Below are 19798 nucleotides of genomic sequence, written 5' to 3'. Positions count from 1 at the left end.
GGTAAATCCCTTAACCTCTGCAAGCCTCACTTCTAACATAGGAGTAAGGAGAACCCTCACACAAAGGGTCATGGTGAGGAATCAGTAAGCTCAGTGCAATAAGTGATAGTGCTCATCATTGCCACCATTCAACCCCTAGGCACCAGGGAGAAACCACCACTAAAGCATTAATCCATGGCAAAGGCCAGGTGTCAGCACCACTCCACATTTGCTCGTCCATGGTTAGATGGGTTTTGACATGCTCTCTGCTGAAAGTAGCTGTAACATCTTCCCTGGGGCCTCTGCTAGAATCAGGTGTGCTGGTGTGGAAAAGCAAAGGCTAATCAGACAGCCAGCATCCCTGCAATCCCAGAGTTCTGAACTTTGAGTGATACAGGGACCCGCCGTGTGGACAGAAAGAGAAAGGGCTGTGGAGTCCCAGGGAGCTGGGCTGGAATCTCAGTGATTGGCTTATTCTGTTATTTTGACCAACATTTGAGGACCTACTAGGTATGTGCCAAGCATTTATTCTAGGGGCTGAGGATACAGTGGTAAGAAAGGTAGATGAAAAGTCCCTAATCCCTTAGAGGGGACATTCTCCTGGCTCAGCAGCTCAATACCACATCTATGGTGTTGGGAGTCCCTTGGTCTTGCCCGGCCTGTATCCTCTGACTGTTGACATCGCAGAGTGTTGAGTGTATTAAATGAGTTAATGCAGGTGACTCTTTCGGCAGGGCGCCTGGGTAAAGGACGCACCCACTCAGTGGTGGTGTGATCGTGTGCCATGTGGCCCAGGCAAGGACCCCCATCCCAAACTTGAGGAGAGTCCAGGAAGGCTTCCTGGGGGAAGTGACTCATTGTTTTTTTGTTTATTTTTGAGACAGAGTCTCATTCCATCGCCCATGACGGAGTGCAGTGGTGCTATCACAGCTCACTACAGTCTCTATTTCCTGGGCTCAGGTGATCCTCCCACCTTAGCCTCTCAAGTAGCTGGGACTACGGGCGTAGGCCACAAGGCCCAGCTAATTTTTGTGTTTTTTGTTGAAGAAGGGTTTTGCCTTGTTGCCCAGGCTGGTCTTGAACTCCTGAACTCAAGCTAGCTAGCCTCCCACTTTGGCCTCCCAAAGTGTTGGGATTACAGTTGTGTGCCATCATGCTTGACCGGAAATGACTCATAAACCAAGACCTTGGGCAGCAATGCTGTGGCTGAGACAAAGAAATGGAAACCATCGGCCGGGCGCGGTGGCTCAAGCCTGTAATCCCAGCACTTTGGGAGGCCGAGACGGGCGGATCACGAGGTCAGGAGATCGAGACCATCCTGGCTAACACGGTGAAACCCCGTCTCTACTAAAAATACAAAAACTAGCCGGGTGAGGTGGCGGGCGCCTGTAGTCCCAGCTACTCGGGAGGCTGAGGCAGGAGAATGGCGTAAACCCGGGAGGCGGAGCTTGCAGTGAGCTGAGATCCGGCCACTGCACTCCAGTCCGGGCGACAGAGCGAGACTCCGCCTCAAAAAAAAAAAAAAAAAAAAGAAATGGAGACCATCCCCGCCGGTCATAACCTCCCCTGACCCTTGTGTGCCTCTGCAGGTCTCCTACCCATGGATGAGGGGCCCAGCACCATGGCCAGGGCCACAGCCACCTCGTGCCACACAGCAGCCGAACCAGGCCCCCCCACCGCCACATATCCCCCTCCACCAAGGCATCCAGCCAGCACCGGTGCAAAGGAGCTGGTCCCAGGGCTTCCCCAGACCCACTGTGGTCCTGCCGGCCTCCCACCGGCGGCCTGTGAGCGCCAGCAAGGAGATGTTCTCGTTCGTGGTGGACGACACCCGCAAGCACCCCGTCATCAAGCAAGGTATGAGTCAGGGCTGCCATCAGTGGCTTGGGGGTGGTTCACAGCCATGTGGATGGGTCTTGGTTTTGGTTTACTTTCTGATTCTAAAAGTAGAACATGTTCAATTGTAAAAAATAAAAATAAATTCAGGATAAGCAGAAAGTAAGAAAACAGTTAAAAATCAGCCGTAATCCTTATCCCCAGGGTCTCCCTGTTGACTCTCCGCTGCGTATCCCTCCAGCCTCTGTGCTGTGTCCGTATATACACACCAGGGCACCTGCAGTGGGTGTGGCCTCTGTGCGTGTGTACATGTGAGTGTGTTACAGGACCTACGTCAACACACTTTGACTCAGATGTGCAAAAATATTAGTCATTGCAATCCCCTTTGTCCCCAACAGCCCTAGGAGGTTTTAAAATATTTTACCACCATTTTACAGGTCAGAGGAGACTGACGCTTATCAAGGAAAATGACTTCTCCCAAGGAGATACATTCAGTCCCATCTAATCTAACATTTTTCAGTCCCATTTAAGGCTGGTGAGCTCAGTGACAGTCCACTCACAGCCCGGTCACTCTAGGACACACACAACCTCCAGGGTGTCCTTCCTTCCCCACTACCCGCTTGAAAGCCTCATGGCACTTGGGGAGGAAATGTCCCACCTGTCACTGTCCCCTTGGCCTCAGCAGCCTCACCAGCAGAAGAGCTGGTCAGTTTAGTCCCCAGGCATGGTTCTCGGAGTTCCTCCCTAGCCTCTGGCATCAAGGTCCCACTCTCTGTCCTCTTTGTCCCAGCCCCAGGCCCTTCTGAGTCCCCAGGTATCTCCCAGCAGCTTCCATATCTTTCCCCAGTCTTGCTCAAGACCATTCATGTCGTCACCTTCCTCAGTCACTAAAATAATAATTATTTTTGTGACACATGCAAGCTGAAGAGTAAAGGCAATGTGTTTCCACGGTTTACGTCATCATCATCGTCAGATGCACCGCCATTACCAGCCACATTGAAAAATGACTCAGCCATTTTCCCCCAACATTTTAATACGAACTGTTTTTTTTTTTTTTTTTTGAGATGGAGTCTCGCTCTGTTGCCCAGGCTGGAGTGCAGTGGCCTGATCTCGGCTCACTGCAAGCTCCACCTCCCAGGTTCACGCCATTCTCCTGCCTCAGCCTCCCAAGTGGCTGGGACTACAGGTACCCACGACCATGCTCAGCTAATTTTTTTTTTTTTTTTTTTTGTATTTTTAGTAGAGACATGGTTTCACTGTGTTAGCCAGGATGGTCTCAATTTCCTGACCTTGTGATCTGCCCGCCTTGGCCTCCCAAAGTGCTGGGATTACACACGTGAGCCACCACGCCTGGCCTTAATATGAACATTTTTTAAACATACAGCAAAGTAAAAATAATTTTACAGTGACCCCCCTCCCCACCTAAATCTCCCATTAACATTTTACTGTACTCTTTTTTTTTTTTTTAAGACAGAGTCTTGCTCTGTCTCCCAGGCTGGAGTGTAATGGCATGATCTCCACCTCCTGGGTTCAAGTGATTCTCCTGCCTCAGCCTCCCTAGTAGCTGGGATTACAGGCACAAACCACCATGCCCAGCTAATTTTTGTAATTTCAGTAGAGAGGAGGTTTTGCCATGTTGGCCAGGCTGGTCTCAACTCCTGACCTCAAGTGATCCACCCACCTCGGTCTCCCAAAGTGCTGGGATAACAGGCGTGAGTCAACCACGCCTGGCCCATTTTGCTATACTTATATTATATATCTATCTGTCTATCAATCATTCTGTTAATTCATTCATCGATCTTAATTTTGGATGCATTTAAAAATAAGTTTCCTACAGCTATAGACTTCACCCTAAACATTTAACATGTGTACCATTAACTAGAGTTCAACAGTTTTTGTCTTTTTGTGTAAAATTAACATACAGTGTGTATTAGTTACCAATTTATAACCAATTACCCTAAAACATAGCACCCTAAAACAAACCAAAACCCTCTGCATTATCTTATACAATTTCTGCGGGTCAGGCATTTGGGAGTAGCTTAGCAAGATGGTGTGGTCCAGGGACTCTCAGCAGGTTGCATGAAGCTTTTGACGAGAGCTGCGGTCCTCTGAAGGCCTGCCTGGGGCTGGAGGACACATCTCCTGGGTAGTTCACTCACATCCGCGTGGGAAGAGGCCTCCGTTCCTCACTAGCTGACAGCAGGAAGCCTCAGTTCTTCACCACGGCCACCTTTCCTAGGCTGCTTGAGTCTCCTCATGAAATGGCTGCCAGCTTCCTCCAAAAGAGTGGTCCTAGAGAGAAAAGCAGCAGCCACATGTGTCTTAATCCAGCCTCAGGAGTCAAACTCCATCATTTCTCCAGTAGCCTTGGTTACCTGGATAAGCTCTGTTATGGCTGAATTGTGTTCTCTCAGAATTCATATGTTGAAGCCCTAATCCCCAGTACCATAGAACCTAAGTGTGTTTAAAGAGTACCTTTCTTTCTTCCTTCCTTCTTTTCTTTCCTTTTCTTTTTTCTTTCTTTTTAAAACTGAGTCTCACTCTGTCGCCCAGGCTGGAGTACAGTGGCATGATCTCGACTCACTGAAACCTCTGCCTCCCAGGTTCAAGTGATTCTCCTGCCTCAGCCTCCTGAGTAGCTGGGATTACAGGCACCCACCGCCACACGTAGCTGATTTTTGTGTTTTTAGTAGTATGTGTATACACACACACACACACATATATACATATTTTCAATCCACAGTTGGTTGACTCCACAAATGTGGAACCCACACATACGGAGGGCCAGCTGTATCTACTTCTTGTTATAAATCCCAGTATCACAGAACCAGATATAAATAAGGCTTTGAGGGCCATACAGTCTGTGTTGCAACTACTCAACTCTGTATTTGTGGCACAAAAGCAGCCATAGATGATACATACATGAGTAACTGTGGCCACGTTCGCATAAAACTGTACTTTCAGTCATAGGCAGTGGGCTGGATTCAGCTCCAGGGCTGTAGTTTACCAATCCCTGCTCTACCTAATGTTTCATTTACTCCTCACAGTAGCCCTTTATGATACAGACTATTCATGCCCCTCAATGATATGTGTGGAAACTAAGGCTGAAAGATATTAAATGACCTGTCCAAGAGATTAAATGGTCTGCCCAAGATCACCCGCTGTTCTGTGGCATAGGAAAAAGGTCTGGAAAAAGACACATCATGTTAGGTAACAGCACAGTTAGCACAGGAAGAAGGAAGGAGGTGGCCCCTTCTCTTTCTGGTGCTTCCGTGATGCTTTCACTGCTTTTCAGTGAGCACACACACCACTTTGTAATTTCTTTTTTTTTTTGAGACAGAGTCTTGCTCTGTCGCCCAGGCTGGAGTGCAGTGGCATGATCTCGACTCACTGCAAGCTCCACCTCCCGGGTTCACGCCATTCTCCTGCCTCAGCCTCCTGAGTAGCTGGGACTATAGGTGCCCTCCACCACGCCTAGCTAATTTTTTCTATTTTTAGTAGAGATGGGGTTTCACTGTATTAGCCAGGATGGTCTCGATCTTCTGACCACGTGATCCGCCCACCTTGCCCTCCCAAAGTGCTGGGATTACAGGTGTGAGCCACCGCACCCAGCCTGTAATTTTTAAATTACATAAAATGTCTATGTCTGGGGGGAGACAAACAGGAAGGCTAATGTGAACATCTTCTTCAGGCCTCAGGGAAACTTATGATGTCTTTTGTGTTCTCTGCTGATCTCATGCCTTAGTGTGGACCAATGCCATGAAACTGTCGGAAAAATCACTGGCCGAGGAGATTGCTGGGGCAGTTCCCCCCGCGGAGATTTACGTGGAGGAGGACTCGGCCCAGCAGGACAAGGTGAGGGAGGGGTCTGGGGAAGGGTGGAGCTGCAGCAGCAATCACACTGCAGAGAGACTTGTTGATGCCTGTTCTTCTCTGTGGCCCAGAAGTGCCCTTATCCTGCTTCCAAGAAAACACCTCTTATTCCCTAAGACATTCAACCAGATGTTTTATTCTAATTACGACCTCCGCAACCACTGTTTATTAAGCATCTACTGTGAGCTGGACTGCATCCTGTGCACTTAACATTCATTCGCTCGTTTAATCTTTGCTGTCTTCAAAACAGGTTTTTGATCACCCTCACTTAACAAGGAAGAAACTGGAGCTCAGAGAGGTTAAGTAACTTGCCCAAGGTTACACAGTACAAGGGACAGAATTGGGATTCACACCCAGGTCTGGTTAACTTCCCTAGTAGGAGGAAGTGAGAGCTGAGGTCAGAGATGACTGAGCAAATGAGAAAGACTTGTTAAAGAACCAGAGAGGTTTAGAGAGTGAGACAGGAAGAGAGGTCAGAACAGATGAATGTAAGCATACCTGGGAAGGATGGATCCAGGCTGATTTCGCCTCACTTAGCCACAACCTGAAAATTATATTATAATCGACTACTTTTGTACCAACCTAATACTAAAAGCAGTAGTCCAACAATGCCATGCTTCCCCTAAAGATCAGGGCCTGAGCCTGCAGCAATTCTCAGAGTCTGTAAGGAGCAGAACCACCTGGAGCTCTTGTCACACATGGGAGTGACATTTCCAGGAATCGGCAGCAATGGTGAGTAAGGTGGGAAGTCAGGTTTGGATGCTCTGTCAGTTACCCATTGCTGTAAACAAGCGAGCCCAAAACTTAGTGGCTTGAAACAGCAATTTATTTCCCACAATTCTATGGGTCGCCTTGGAAGGTTCTCCTGCTGGTGTCTTCTGCCTCACTCATGCAACCGCAGTCAGCCAGTGGCATGGCAGGGACTGATGGTCTCAGAAGTCCTCATTCCCATGTCTGGGACCTCAGTTGGGACACCTGGAATTAGTTTTGTTGTTTGTTTGTTATTGTTTTTTTTAGTTTCTTCCCACAGACAGATTTTTTTTTTTGAAGTTTTTATAGAGTTTTTATTAGTTTTCTTTTTTTAATTTTTCCTTAAGTTATTGGGGTACAGGTGGTATTTGGTTACATGAGTAAACTAGTACAGCCACTATGGAAAACAGCAGGGAGGTGCCTTAAAGAACTAAATGCAGAACCACCATTTGACCTGGAAATCCCACTACTGGGTATCTACTCAGAGGAAAAGCAGTCACTATTTGAAAAAGATACTTGCACACAGATGTTTATAGCAGCACAATTCACAATTGCAAAATCACGGAACCAATGCAAATGCCCATCCATCAACGAGTGGGTAAAGAAACTGTGGTATATATACTCAGTGGAATCCTACATAAAAAGGAATGAATTAACAGCATTTGCAGTGGACCTGGATGAGATTGGAGACTATTATTTTAAATGAAGTAACTCAGGAATGGGAAAGCAAACATCGTATGTTCTCACTGATATGTGGGAGCTAAGCTATGAGGACACAAAAGCATAAGGATGATACAGTGGACTTTGGGGATTTGGGGGGAAGAGTGGGAGAAGGGTGAGGGATCAAAGTCTACGAATATGATGCAGTGTATACTGCTCGGGTGATAGGTGCACCAAAATCTCACCATTAAAAATCACCACTAATGGAATTGGGAGCCCTCTCTGCATGTGGCTTTTCATCCTGGGCTTCTTCATAGCAGTACAGTGGTCTCTGGGTTTCCAGAAGTCCAGGACAGAAGCTGTACAGCCTCTTAAGAAATTGCTTGGAGACCACCCAACATCACGTCTATCACTTTCTCTTGGTCAAAGCAGATCACAGGGCCAGCCTACATTTACGGGGTGGGGAAATAGACTCCACTGCTTGATGGCAGAAGCTGCAAAGTTATTTGTAGCCATTTTTAATCCACCACAGTTGTTAAGCTGGAAATAGGATGCAACCACATTTCTAAACTTTTACTATTTATGAAGTATTTATGCCCTGACTTGTCAGGACTCCTTCCAGTGCAAGTGACAACAAACAAATTGGTTTAAGAAAAAATAGGCTGGGCTCAATGGCTCACGCCTGTAATCTTAGCACTTTGGGAGGCCAAGCAGGAGGATTACCTGAGCCCAGAAGTTCAAACCCAGCCTGGGGAACATAATAAGACTCCATCTCTGCAAAAAAAAAAAAAAAAAAAAAAAAAAAATTGGCCACACATAGTGGAACTTGCCTATAGTCCCAGCTACTAGGGAGGCTGAGGTGGGAGAATCACTTGAGCCCAGGGCATCAAGGCTGCAATGAGCCGGGATTGCGCCACTGTGCTCCAGTTTGGGTGACAGAGCAAGACCCTGTCTCAAAAAAAAAAAGAAAAATAGAAACTAAAATCATTTTTTATTGTCTTATTTTATTGGAAAATATAAAAGCCAACCAGCTTCAGGCATGACTGGATCTAGGAGCTTAAATGATCAGGGTGCTCCCTGCTATCAGTTTCTCCACTGCGTCCCTCATAGTTCTGCTTTCTGCAGCAGGCTGGCTTCTTATGTCGGAAAACATGACTGTAGACAAACTGAAGTCTCTGAGATTATGATCCCAAAGGAAGCAAGAGCTTCTTCCTCTTTTAAGTAATACATGAAATCTCTGAGAAAATGCCAGCTGACCAACCTGGGTCACATGCACAACGCCAAGCGGGACAGGAAGGATCAGGGCACATAACTGACCCTCCTGCCAAGACCACGTGGAAGGGTCAGGGGTGCTCCCTCAAGGAAGTCACAGGGTTCTCACCAGAAAGGCAGGAACTGTAGCTGTGCACCATAAGCTGCAGGCTTCTCTACACTTCAGCGCCCAGCACAAGCATGGCACACAGTAGATGCTCAATACATGTTTGTTGTGTGGATATTGAACAAACACCTGGCTGGAAATGGAGCCCTCGGGTAACTCATATTGAATGAGGCAAGGGACTGCCTCAGAGCGTGGACTCTGTTTGAGGCTGTCCTTTGAAATGTTGCCACAAGCACTCACAGGGACCCAAGGACAGAGCCTGGACAGCAGTCGGGCTCCATCATGACCAAAACCCGGTGGTTCCCCAGGTTAGCAAACTAGAAGGTCGAGCTCCCCAGGCAATGTGCTGGCCTAGAAGCTGCCCACCCGCTTCCTTCTAACCGGTGGAAAATTGCATGGAGAGCGGAGTTTCTTCGCAAAGTAACTGATCAGGAACTCTGTAGCTGCCTATGAATCACATCGGGGAATTTTTGTTCTCAGTCTTCCTGATATTTTATTGATGAGTTCTGGCGAGAAGTTTGGGGGAATTTTCCCCCCTTTTTCGGGAAACCTAACCAATTCTTCGGCTACAGTGTTTTTTCTTTTGGAGAGATGGGGGACTGGGTTAATGAGACCTGTGGGTACAGCCTGCCAAGCCCAAAGTTTTTTCCAGCCTGAAGTTTACAAGAACCTACATACATAAATCACCATTCCCCTCTCATTTATTTTTCATGACTCAGTTACCTGGAATACATTTTTATGTGAATAACCAAAAGAGCCAGGGAATAACTGAAGAGAGGAAAGGGGAAAAGCTATTTCAGAATGTATTAAATTTGTAAAGTTAAATAGCCCCATTATAGTCAGAATGTGGTTGAATAGAGTCATTTCCTTAATTACCTTTCCTTGGTCCCCAGATGTTAGACTGAGGCCTGGTAAGTTAATTCCTAAAAATATTATAAATAAACTTTTTGGCAGCAAGAATTCCCAAGTGGGATGGTGGTTCTTAATGTGAAAGTATAATTTTAGGGGAAAGGAAAGTTTGTGTCCCTCTAAGGTATCCACATGCATTATAGGAGTCTATGTGCAAGCAGTCATTTTCACCAAATTGTCGTCTCTATGAGTTTCCAAGTGACAGAGAGAGCCTCAAAGTCTGCCTTTCCCCTGCCTGCCTGCCCTTACTTTCCCAAAAGAATTACACTATAATTTTCCTACCTTTTTTTGAGACAGAGTTTCACTCTTATTGCCCAGGCTAGAGTGCAATGGCATGGTCTTGGCCCACTGCAACCTCTGCATGGTCTTGGCCCACTGCAACCTCTGCCTCCCAGGTTCCAGCGATTCTCCTGTCTCAGCCTCCCAAGTAGCTGGGATTACAGGCACTCGCCACCACACCCAGCTAATTTTTTTATTTTCAGTAGAGACAGGGTTTCACCATGTTGGCCAGGCTGGTCTTGAACTCCTGACCTCAGGCGATCCACCTGCCTTGGCCTCCCGAAATGCTGGGATTACAGGCGCGAGCCACCGCACCCGGCCTCTACCTTTTTTTTTTAAATGGGCTCAGCCTCACACCTAGGCCCACACCTAGTAAGCTTGCCATCTGATCTCTACCCAGGATGAAATAATTCTGCTGCTGGGAAAAGAGGTCAGCCGTCTCTCAGATTATGAAATTGAATCCAAATACAAAGACGTCATAATAGCAAACCTGCAGAACGAAGTGGCTGAGCTGAGTCAGAAGCTGTCGGAGACCACCACCTCTAGGCAGAATGAGAGGGAGATGTCACAGAAGTGTCAGGTTCTGGATGAAGACATCGATGCCAAACAGAAAGAGATCCAGAGCTTGAAAAGCCAGGTAGGCAGAGCCTGAGAGGTACAGCACAGCTCTCAGACCAAGGCCTGGGAGGCTCCAAGAGTACCAGCCAAGGTGAGACACCCGGAGTTAGGGAACAGGTGGTCAGTGGAGCATGGTGGTTAAGAACACTAATCCACAAGGCTGAGAGACTCGGCAGTTTCCTAGCATGGTAAGAACAAGATCAGCCTTTGTTCAGCACTGGCCACGAGCAAGAACTAGTACAAAGCACTTTGGATTAATTTATTTAAACCTCACAATCCTCTGACACATCCAATCCACAGATGAAAGGTCTAAGGTAGGCCCAGGCCGGGCACGGTGGCTCACACCTCTAATCTGGCACTTTGGGAGGCCAAGGCAGGCAGATCACTTGAGGTCAGGAGTTCGAGACCAGCCTGGCCAATATGGTGAAACCCCATCTCTATTAAAAATACAAAAATTAGCCAGGTGTGGTAGTGCATGCCTGTAATCCCAACTACTCAGGAGGCCAAGGCTGAACCTGGGAAGCAGAGGTTAGTGAACCGAGATTGCGCCACTGCACTCCAGCCTGGGTGACAGAGTGAGACCCTGTCTCAAAAAGAAAGAAAGAAAAAAGTCTAAGACAGGCCCAGAGACACCCAGGAACTGCTTACAGCTTGCACAGTGTGTGAGAGGTGGCGGTGCAATTTGAACTCAGGTCCACCTTCTCGCAGACCCCATGTTCTCACCCCGATTTCCTATTTCCCCACGATGCTGTCACTTCAGTGACTGCATCTCACCCAAATCCAGCACCAGCCAGAGAGAGCTATGGGCAGTTAGCTAAGTGGGGAGAAGGAACCACCCAGTGTTCCAAACACAGAGGCCTTTACCAAACCCTGAAGGCAGTTAGTTACTGGTTCCCTTACAGGGAATTTCATCAAACAAAAATTCTTCACCTGGAATTTCTGAATTTACTAGTCATGTACGTTTCTCTTGAAACTTGATTCAAATTCCTTTTTTTTTTACTTTAAAATTGGTTGGTGATGGCCGGGCGCGGTGGCTCACACCTGTAATCCTAGCACTCGGGAGGCCGAGGCAGGAGAATCGCTTGATCCTGGGAGGTGGAGGTTGTAGTGAACTGAGATTGTGCCACCGCACTTTAGCCTGGGCAACAGAGCAAGACTCTGTCTCAAAAAAAAAAAAAAAAAAGAAAGAATTACTCTGACTTATTTATACTCCTCCCCCCACTTTGATCTTGGCTCATACTTGAAAGATGATAATTTTATAACAAAGCATCTCTGAGCTAAAGGATGCAGTTGGTCTGAATCCAAATCAAGTTTCATCTGCTCACATTTTAGTCTCTTAAATATTCTACTGCCAACAGAACATTCAAGCAGACGTATAAGCCACATGGCAGGTTGATTTATTGTTCTGATTACTTTATTCTCCCGGGTCTCCTGAAAGTGTGTGCATAACGATTTGCTCTCAAAGCCCTTCGATCCAATACAGTACCCCAAGACGATGCGTACCGCCATGCAGTCTGCACTGCCTGTGCTAATTAGAAGCTGAATTAGTATCTTGAAGCAATCAGTCTTCCTAGCACTATTAACTTTCCTATGACCCAGTGCCCATTTTATTACACAGTATAACAGGCACTAAACACCTGGGGATTTATACCAATTATGGACAATATGGATATTTATTTTGGTCATGAAATTGATGAAGATGTTTGAGGACTACTTGGAGTTTTCCCACAGTCTGATATCCTAAAGCTCTGATACTTAGATTGAAACATTTCCTGTCTGTCAGACAGCACTGGAGTCTGGGGGATGTGTTTTGCCATCCCTTCTGGAAGTTTCTCTCTGTGTTGTGCCTCTGGTATGCAAACAAAAGCATTAAGCTGAGAAGAGCTGTAACTTAAAAAAAAATCCGGCCGGGCGCGGTGGCTCAAGCCTGTAATCCCAGCACTTTGGGAGGCTGAGACGGGCGGATCACGAGGTCAAGAGTCGAGACCATCCTGGCTAACACGGTGAAACCCCGTCTCTACTAAAAAAAATACAAAAAACTAGCCGGGCGAGGTGGCGGGCGCCTGTAGTCCCAGCTACTTGGGAGGCTGAGGCAGGAGAATGGCGTAAACCCGGGAGGCGGAGCTTGCAGTGAACTGAGATCCGGCCACTGCGCTCCAGCCTGGGCTGCGACAGAGCGAGACTCCGTCTCAAAAAAAAAAAAAAAAATCCAAGTGCTTTTTTAAAGGGAGAATTGCATGTCCCCCACAGAAAACAGGAAGAAGTGAAATAATTTTTTTCACTCCAAGTTTTCAAAGTGCAGACCTGCACAAGTATGGCCTTGGAGCCCATGTCCCTCCATCTTCTAGTGAGCACCCCTTCTCCAGTGTCTCAGATGCCCCAGGGAAAATGTGAGTGGTGCACGAAATGGGCTGTATAAATTGTGAAACCTTGATCCTTCTGTTAATTCTACCACCGAGTCATAGCCACAAGGTTTTCAGGGAGAGACACTAAAACAGACTATGAGCGCCACCTGGTGGCCAGGTGCAGGGCACACCGTATCCGCATTGTTGGTGCCCCCCCACTCCCACCCTGTCATGTGTTATGATATGCCTGAAACACGATGTGATGATTAACAGGAATTCTTGCACTCCTCTTAATAAGTCACACTGGTGTTTAAGTGAGCCTAGGCAAGGCTTACAAATGCACACAGAAATATTATCAATTTAACTTCCTGGAGACAGGCAAGAGAAGCAGAAGCTAAAACACATCGTAGAATAATCAGAGCTAGTATCTGTGTGTGTGCCAGGCATGGTCTGAGTACTCTTACATGTACTAACTTATTAAAATACTTTCAACAACCCTGAAATTACGACCGTCACCGCACTTACAGAATAAAAAAGTGGGACAGAATTGGTGTCCTCCCTACCTTTACACAGAGACCAGTTTTGCAGATGGCAGTCTGGCTCCTGTGTCCCTACCGTGCTCCATGGCCTCGGGCTCTTAATGCTGGTTCTTAGAGCCATGTGATAAGTGGGAAGAACTGGAAGCAGGCACCTAAAGCCTGGATTTGGATCATAACTCTACCACTGACTGATCTGTGCAGTCCCAAGCAAGCAACCTCACTCCCTGAGTCTTAATTTCCTCACTTGCAAAATGGGAGCTGATATGGCTTGGCTGCGTCTCCACCAAATCTCAACTTGAATTGTATCCCAGAAATCCCATGTGTTGTGGGAGGGACCCAGGAAGAGGTAATTGAGTCACGGGGGCCAGTATTTCCTGTGCTGTTCTCGTTATAGTGAATAAGTCTCAGGAGATCTGATGGGTTTATCGGGGGTTTCCACTTTTGCTTCTTCCTCATTTTCTCTTGCTGCCACCATGTAAGAAGTGCCTTTCACTTCCCACCATGATTCTGAGGCCTCCCTGACCATGTGGAACTGTAAGTCCAATTAAACCTCTTTTTCTTCCCAGTATCGGGTATGGCTTTATCAGCAGTGTGAAAACAGACTAATACACTAAATTGGTATCAATACAGTGGGGCATTGCTGAAAAGATACCTGAAAATGTGGAAGCAGCTTTGGAACTGGCTAACAGAGGTTGGAACAGTTTGGAGGGCTCAGAAGAAAACAGGAAAACGTGGGAAAGTTTGGAACTTTCAAAAGACTTGCTGAATGGATTTGACAAAAAGCCTGATAGCAATGTGGACAATCAGGCCCAGGCTGAGGCGGTCTCAGATGGAGATGAGGAACTTGTTGGGAACTGGAGCAAAGGTGACTCTTGTTATGTTTTAGCAAAGAGGCTGGCGGCATTTTGCCCCTGCCCTAAAGATTTGTGGAACTTTGAACTTGAGAGAGATAATTTAGTGTATCCGGCAGAAGAAATTTCTAAGCAGCAAAGCATTCAAAAGGTGACTTGGGTGCTGTTAAAAGCATTCCATTTTAAAAGGGACACAGCATAAAAGTTCAGAAAATTTGCAGCCTAGTGATGGAGTAGAAAAGAAAAACCCATTTTCTGGGGAGAAATTCTAGCCAGCTGCAGAAATTTGCTTAAGTCCCTAGGAGACTAATGTTAATCCCCAAGGCCATGGGGAAAATATCTCCAGGGCATGTCAGAGACCTTCACAGAAGCCCCTCCCATCACAGGCCCGGAGGCCCAGGAGGAAAAAGTGGTTTTGTGGGCCAGGCCCAGGGTCCCCATGCTGTGTGCAGCCTAGGGACTTGGTGCCCTGTATCCCACACCCTCCAGCCATGGCTAAAAGGGGCCAACATAGAGCTCAGGCTGTGGCTTCAGAGGGTGGAAGCCCCAAGCCTCGGCAGCTTCCACATAGTGTTGAGCCTGCAGGTGCACAGAAGTCAAGAATTGAAGTTTGGGAACCTCCACCTGAATTTCAGAAGATGTATGGAAGCGCCTGGATGCCCATGCAGAAGTTGGCTGCGGGGTTGGGGCCCTCATGGAGAACCTTTGCTACGGCAGTACAGACGGGAAATGTGGGGTCAGAGCCCCTACACAGAGTCCCTACTGGGGCATTGCCTAGTGGAGCTGTGAGAAGAGGGCCCCCATCCTCTAGATCCCAGAATGGTAGATTCACCAATGGCTTGAATTGTGCTCCTGGAAAAGCCACAGACACTCAATGCCAGCCCGTGAAAGCAGCTGGGAGAGAGGCCATACCCTGCAAAGCAACAGGGGCGGAGCTGCCCAAGACCATGGAAACTTACCTCTTGCATCAGCGTAATCTGGATGTGAGACCTGGAGTCAAAAGATCATTTTGGAGCTTTAAAGTGTGACTGCACTGCTGGATTTCAGACTTGCATGGGCCCTGTAACCCCTTTGTTTTGGCCAATTTCTCCTATTTGGAATGGCTGTATTTACCCAATACGTGTACCCCCATCGTACCTAGGAAGTAACTAGCTTGCTTTTGATTTTACAGGCTCATAGGCAGGAAGGACTTGCCTTGTCTCAGATGAGACTTTGGACTGTGGACTTTTGAGTTAATGCTGAAATGAAAAAAGACTTCGGGGGACTATTGGGAAGGCATGGTTGGTTTTGAAATGTGAGGACATGAGATTTGGAGGGGCCAGGGGCAGAATGATATGGTTTGACTGTGTCCCCACCAAATCTCAACTTGAATTGTATCTCCCAGAGTTCCCGTGTATTGTGGGAGGGACACAGGGGGAGGTAATTGAATCATGGGGGCTGGTCTTTCCCAGGCTGTTCTTGTTATAGTGAATAAGTCTCACAAGCTCTGATGGGTTTATCAGGGGTTTCCACTTTTGCTTTTTCCTAATTTTCCCTTGCCGCTGCCATGATTCTGAGGCCTCCCCAGCCAGTGGAACTGTAATTCCAATTAAACTTCTTTTTCTTTTTCTTTTTCTTTTTTTTTTAGACAGAGTCTCACTCTGTCACAAGGCTGGAGTCCAGTGGTGTGATCTCGGCTCACTGCAAGCTCTGTCTCCTGGGTTCACGCCATTCTCCTGCCTCAGCCTCCCGAGTGGCTGGGACTACAGACGCCCACCATCACGCCTGGCTAATTTTTTGTGTTTTTAGTAGAGACGGGGTTTCACTGTGTTAGCCAGGATGGTCTCGATCTCCTGACTTCATGATCCGCCTGCCTCGGCCTCCCAAAGTGCTGGGATTACAGGCATGAGCCACTGTGCCCGGCCTAAACCTCTTTTTCTTCCCAGACTCGGGTATGTCTTTACCACAGCATGAAAACAGACTAATACAGGAGCATTCCCCGGAGCCTCCTGCAGAGAGACCATGAAGCTCTGTTGAAGGAGTAGTGTCTATGAGTGGGCTTTGTAAGCTCTAGAGTGTTCTGTGAGATATAACCTATTGTTATCATTTGAGGGAATTAATTTTATAACCTGCTTCCCTCTCTTGAACTTTGCTCTGTATCCAGTCAGTACTGGGTAACCTGGAACTAACAGGTGGTCTGTTTGTGGCTGAGAGTCCAAAGGTCATTGGAAGGCACATTAAGGAACCAGGTACCCCCAGTGGCAGCCGGGCCTGGGCCCCTTTATGGGCACAAAGATAAAGTTCATATTTTGATGCATAGAAAGTGGTGGTCCTTGAAGGAATAGGCCCTCCCCTGTCCCTCCTACTAGTTAAAACTCAAAAGCTTAGTTTCCCCAACACCCCAGCCAAAAATCAATCTGAATCTTTCTGTCAAGCTTGTAAGAAGTACCTGTGTGTCTCCCAGGCGTGGGCCAGCCCCCCTCTGACTGTGCCGCCTCCTCCCACAGATCAGTGCCCTGCAGAAAGGGTACAGCCAGGTGCTGTGCCACACCCTGTCGGAGCGGAACTCAGAAATCACATCCCTGAAGAACGAGGGTGAGAACTTAAAGAGGGACAATGCTATCGCATCAGGTGAGCCCTTTTTGGAGTTGGGCCTGGGAGCTGCCACTCCCGCACCCCATGTTCTTGGCCACAGCAGACATCACCAGTCAACCATATACTTTTTGTTACTGAGCTTGGCTGCAGCCTCAAAGTTCTTCCCAGCATCCCTTTAGGCAGCTCCTGTCCTTGAATCTGAGTTCGTCCTCAGAGGTTTCTGTGCCATCTCTTAGCTAAAGGGCCTGCTGAACATGGACCTCACCAGGGAGCACACAGGACAAGCTGTGGCTCAGGCAGTCCCGTAAGCCAGTTTGCTGTGAATGCGAACTAGAATGTGGCTAGAATGGGGTTGCCTGTTTAAGGCACCCAGCCCCTTACCCAATCTCACACTGGTGTTCTTGGGCCAGAGAGAAAGCATTTTGCTAATTGAGAGGTAGCTGATACTCCAGAACTTGGGTGGGAATGGGGCAGCCAACTCATGGCCCACCCTTGCCAGGCACAGTTGTTTCTTAGCCTGCATTCATTCATTCATTCATTCATTTATTCAACACATTTATGGAGCACCTGCTAGATGCCAGGCACTGCTTTAGGCGCTGGGGAGAGAGAGCCCTGAGCAAACGGTCAAGATCTCTCTGCTCACGGGGCTCACACGTGGGAGAGGATGAGAGACAGTAAGAAGTAAACAGATAAATGAACAAGCCCATACCAGAGAGAGATCCGTCCTCCAGAGGAAATAAAGCTGGACACCGTGGTGGGGAAGCGTTTCATGGGGTGAAGTGAAGGAGAATAGCTTAGTGCAAGCTTGTCCAGCCCACGGCCTGCGGGCCACATGTGGCCCAGGACAGCTTTGAATGAGGCCCAACACAAATTCATCAACTTTCCTAAAACTTACGAGATTTTATTTTTTGGCGATTTTTGTTTGTTTTTTGTTTTTGTTTTTGTTTTAGCTCATCAGCTATTGTTAGCATGAGTGTATTTTATGCGTGGCCCAAGACCATTCTTCTTCCAGTGTGGCTCAGGGAATCCAAAAGATTGGACACCCCTGGCTTAGTGCCTGGGCAGGGATATCTCTGAGGAGGTGGGAGGGGCTGTCGGGAAGCCCCTGGGAACTGTATGCCGGGCAGAGATCATGGGTGTAAAGGCCCTGAGGCAGCACCAAGCCGCAGTGTGGGAGCAGCGGCTACCGAGCGTGGCGGGGGTCAGGGAACAAGGGACTGTGGGACCCGGTGGGGTCGGGGGGGAGGCAGGGACACATTACAGGGGAGGGGTTCAGCTTTTCTTCTAAGTGTGATGGGACACATGAGGGTTTTTAAGGCAGAGAATGACATGTCTAGAGACCTGCACATGATGGGGCCTTGGACAGAGAAAGGGGGAAGAGAGAAAAGCAGGAGGTGAGGAGGGAATGAATCCGGGTTGGGGATATTGCTCCTAAAGTCCCCCCTGCACAGCAGGAAACGTGCCCATGGCTGTGAAAGCTGAGCCTGGCATTGAGCCGGCACTATCACTGTCTCTGCACGACCCAGGCCGCCTGGCCATGCCTTTCCCTCTGCCTCATTCTGCAGTCCCCCTCCCCACTCCATCTTCTACTTCTGCTCTTCCCTAACTTGGAATGTTCTTGGATACTTGTGAGCCCTATGGGCAGGGCTGCTCTGGGCACCAGGCATACAAGGGGGATCTCACTGGGCCCTGCCCTCCTCCCCGGGGTCTGCCCATCACACCGCATCCACGCTGCAAGCTTGTCTCAGACACCACTTCTCTAATCAAGGAGTCAGATAGACCTGGGCTCAGGTATGACCTGGGATGGGCTACACTCTCACAACTCTAAGTGTGGTCCCTGCACCAGCAGCATCAGCATCACCTGGATCCTTGTGAGAAACTGGGAATTTCAGGCCCCGCTCCTGACCTTCCGATCAGAGTCTTCACTTTCACAAGCCCCCTGGCTGCTGCATGTGCACACTCAAGCTCGAGAAGCACTGGGCCGAGTTATGCTGCAGTGACAAACAGTCCCCCAAGTCTCAGTGGCTCACAATAGATAGGTTCATATCCTGCTTCCTCCCTGGGCCCATCATGGGTCAGTAGGGGCTTTGGTCATTGTGGCCACTCAGTGCCCCAGGCTCACAGAAACCATGACAACCATCACAAACCCCATGTTCCATGGCAAGAGAGGCAGATGGAGGAACAAGGTCCGGATTTCCTCACCTGCCTGAAACAACTCAAACAAACAGAAAAAAAATGTCTGAAATAATGATTTCCATATATTGGCCCCAAGAAGCATGTGACAGTGATCTGGGAGGGAATGGAAACAAACAAGATGAAACCTACGATTGCCCCCAGCTGGCTTGCACTCGAGAGAGTGTCCAGACCCCTTCCAGCAGGGAGGGGAAGCCAGACAGAGCCCAGCGGTCAGCCCGACTTGAGTAGATGGAGGTGGAGAAGCCAGCATAGCTTGAGTTTGCTGGGCGGCGTGCCAGGCGGGAGGGGCTGCACGGAGAGCACCCCGGAGATCTCAGAGGGTCCCCCTGAAGTCTTCAGCACAGTCGGGCGTGATCAGCACGTGCATGTGGGCAGGGAAGGAACCACCCGGGAGGAGCAGAGGGAACCATCTCAAAGCACACACAGGCCTGAGAGTATCTCACTTCCCCACCATCCAGAATGGGGCAACCTTGCACTACAGAGGGCATCTGGTAGAGAATTGAGCCAAATTCACTCTAGAGAAAAGGTCACTCTGGTCCTGCCTCACAAAGCATGTAGGCAAGCCCCAGAGAGAGCAGTCTGTTTCCAGGGAACTTAATTGTGTCCCTGGACAAAGCTCATTTTTACAATGAAATTCTCAATCATGTTGTTCTTCATTACACATCTTTGATTGTGCAAGAAAGATTGATTCTTGATTGATACCCCCAACAAAACTAGGATGAATGTTTTTCTAAGAAAAGGACTGGGCCGGGCGCGGTGGCTCAAGCCTGTAATCCCAGAACTTTGGGAGGCCGAGACGGGCGGATCACGAGGTCAGAAGATCAAGACCATCCTGGCTAACACGGTGAAACCCCGTCTCTACTAAAAAATACAAAAAACTAGCCGGGCGAGGTGGCGGGCGCCTGTAGTCCCAGCTACTCGGGAGGCTGAGGCAGGAGAATGGCGTGAACCCGGGAGGCGGAGCTTGCAGTGAGCTGAGATCCGGCCACTGCACTCCAGCCTGGGTGACAG

General features: G+C 48.4%; 1 protein-coding gene across 11 annotated transcripts in view; it reads left to right on the top strand.

Moving 5' to 3' along the window:
- Positions 1-19798, top strand: part of FHAD1 (forkhead associated phosphopeptide binding domain 1) — a 160791-nt gene that overhangs the window by 50215 nt on the left and 90778 nt on the right. For all 11 annotated transcript variants that reach the window (XR_004441076.1, XR_004441077.1, XM_033228219.1 and 8 more), the window contains exons 4-7: positions 1569-1836; positions 5561-5670; positions 10065-10301; positions 16504-16627. Coding sequence is in view for 9 of the 11 variants with exons in the window: in XM_033228219.1 (XP_033084110.1) it covers positions 1569-1836; positions 5561-5670; positions 10065-10301; positions 16504-16627 (739 nt within the window). In the remaining 2 variants the exon portion in view is untranslated. The remainder of the gene's footprint in view (positions 1-1568; positions 1837-5560; positions 5671-10064; positions 10302-16503; positions 16628-19798) is intronic.

This window comes from Trachypithecus francoisi, unplaced genomic scaffold (genome assembly GCF_009764315.1).
Source record: "Trachypithecus francoisi isolate TF-2019V2 unplaced genomic scaffold, Tfra_2.0 Lachesis_group12, whole genome shotgun sequence".
In the NCBI taxonomy this organism is placed as follows: Eukaryota; Metazoa; Chordata; class Mammalia; order Primates; family Cercopithecidae; genus Trachypithecus; species Trachypithecus francoisi.
Note: the sequence above shows the minus strand (reverse complement) of the source record. Positions and strands in the feature narration are given on the sequence as shown.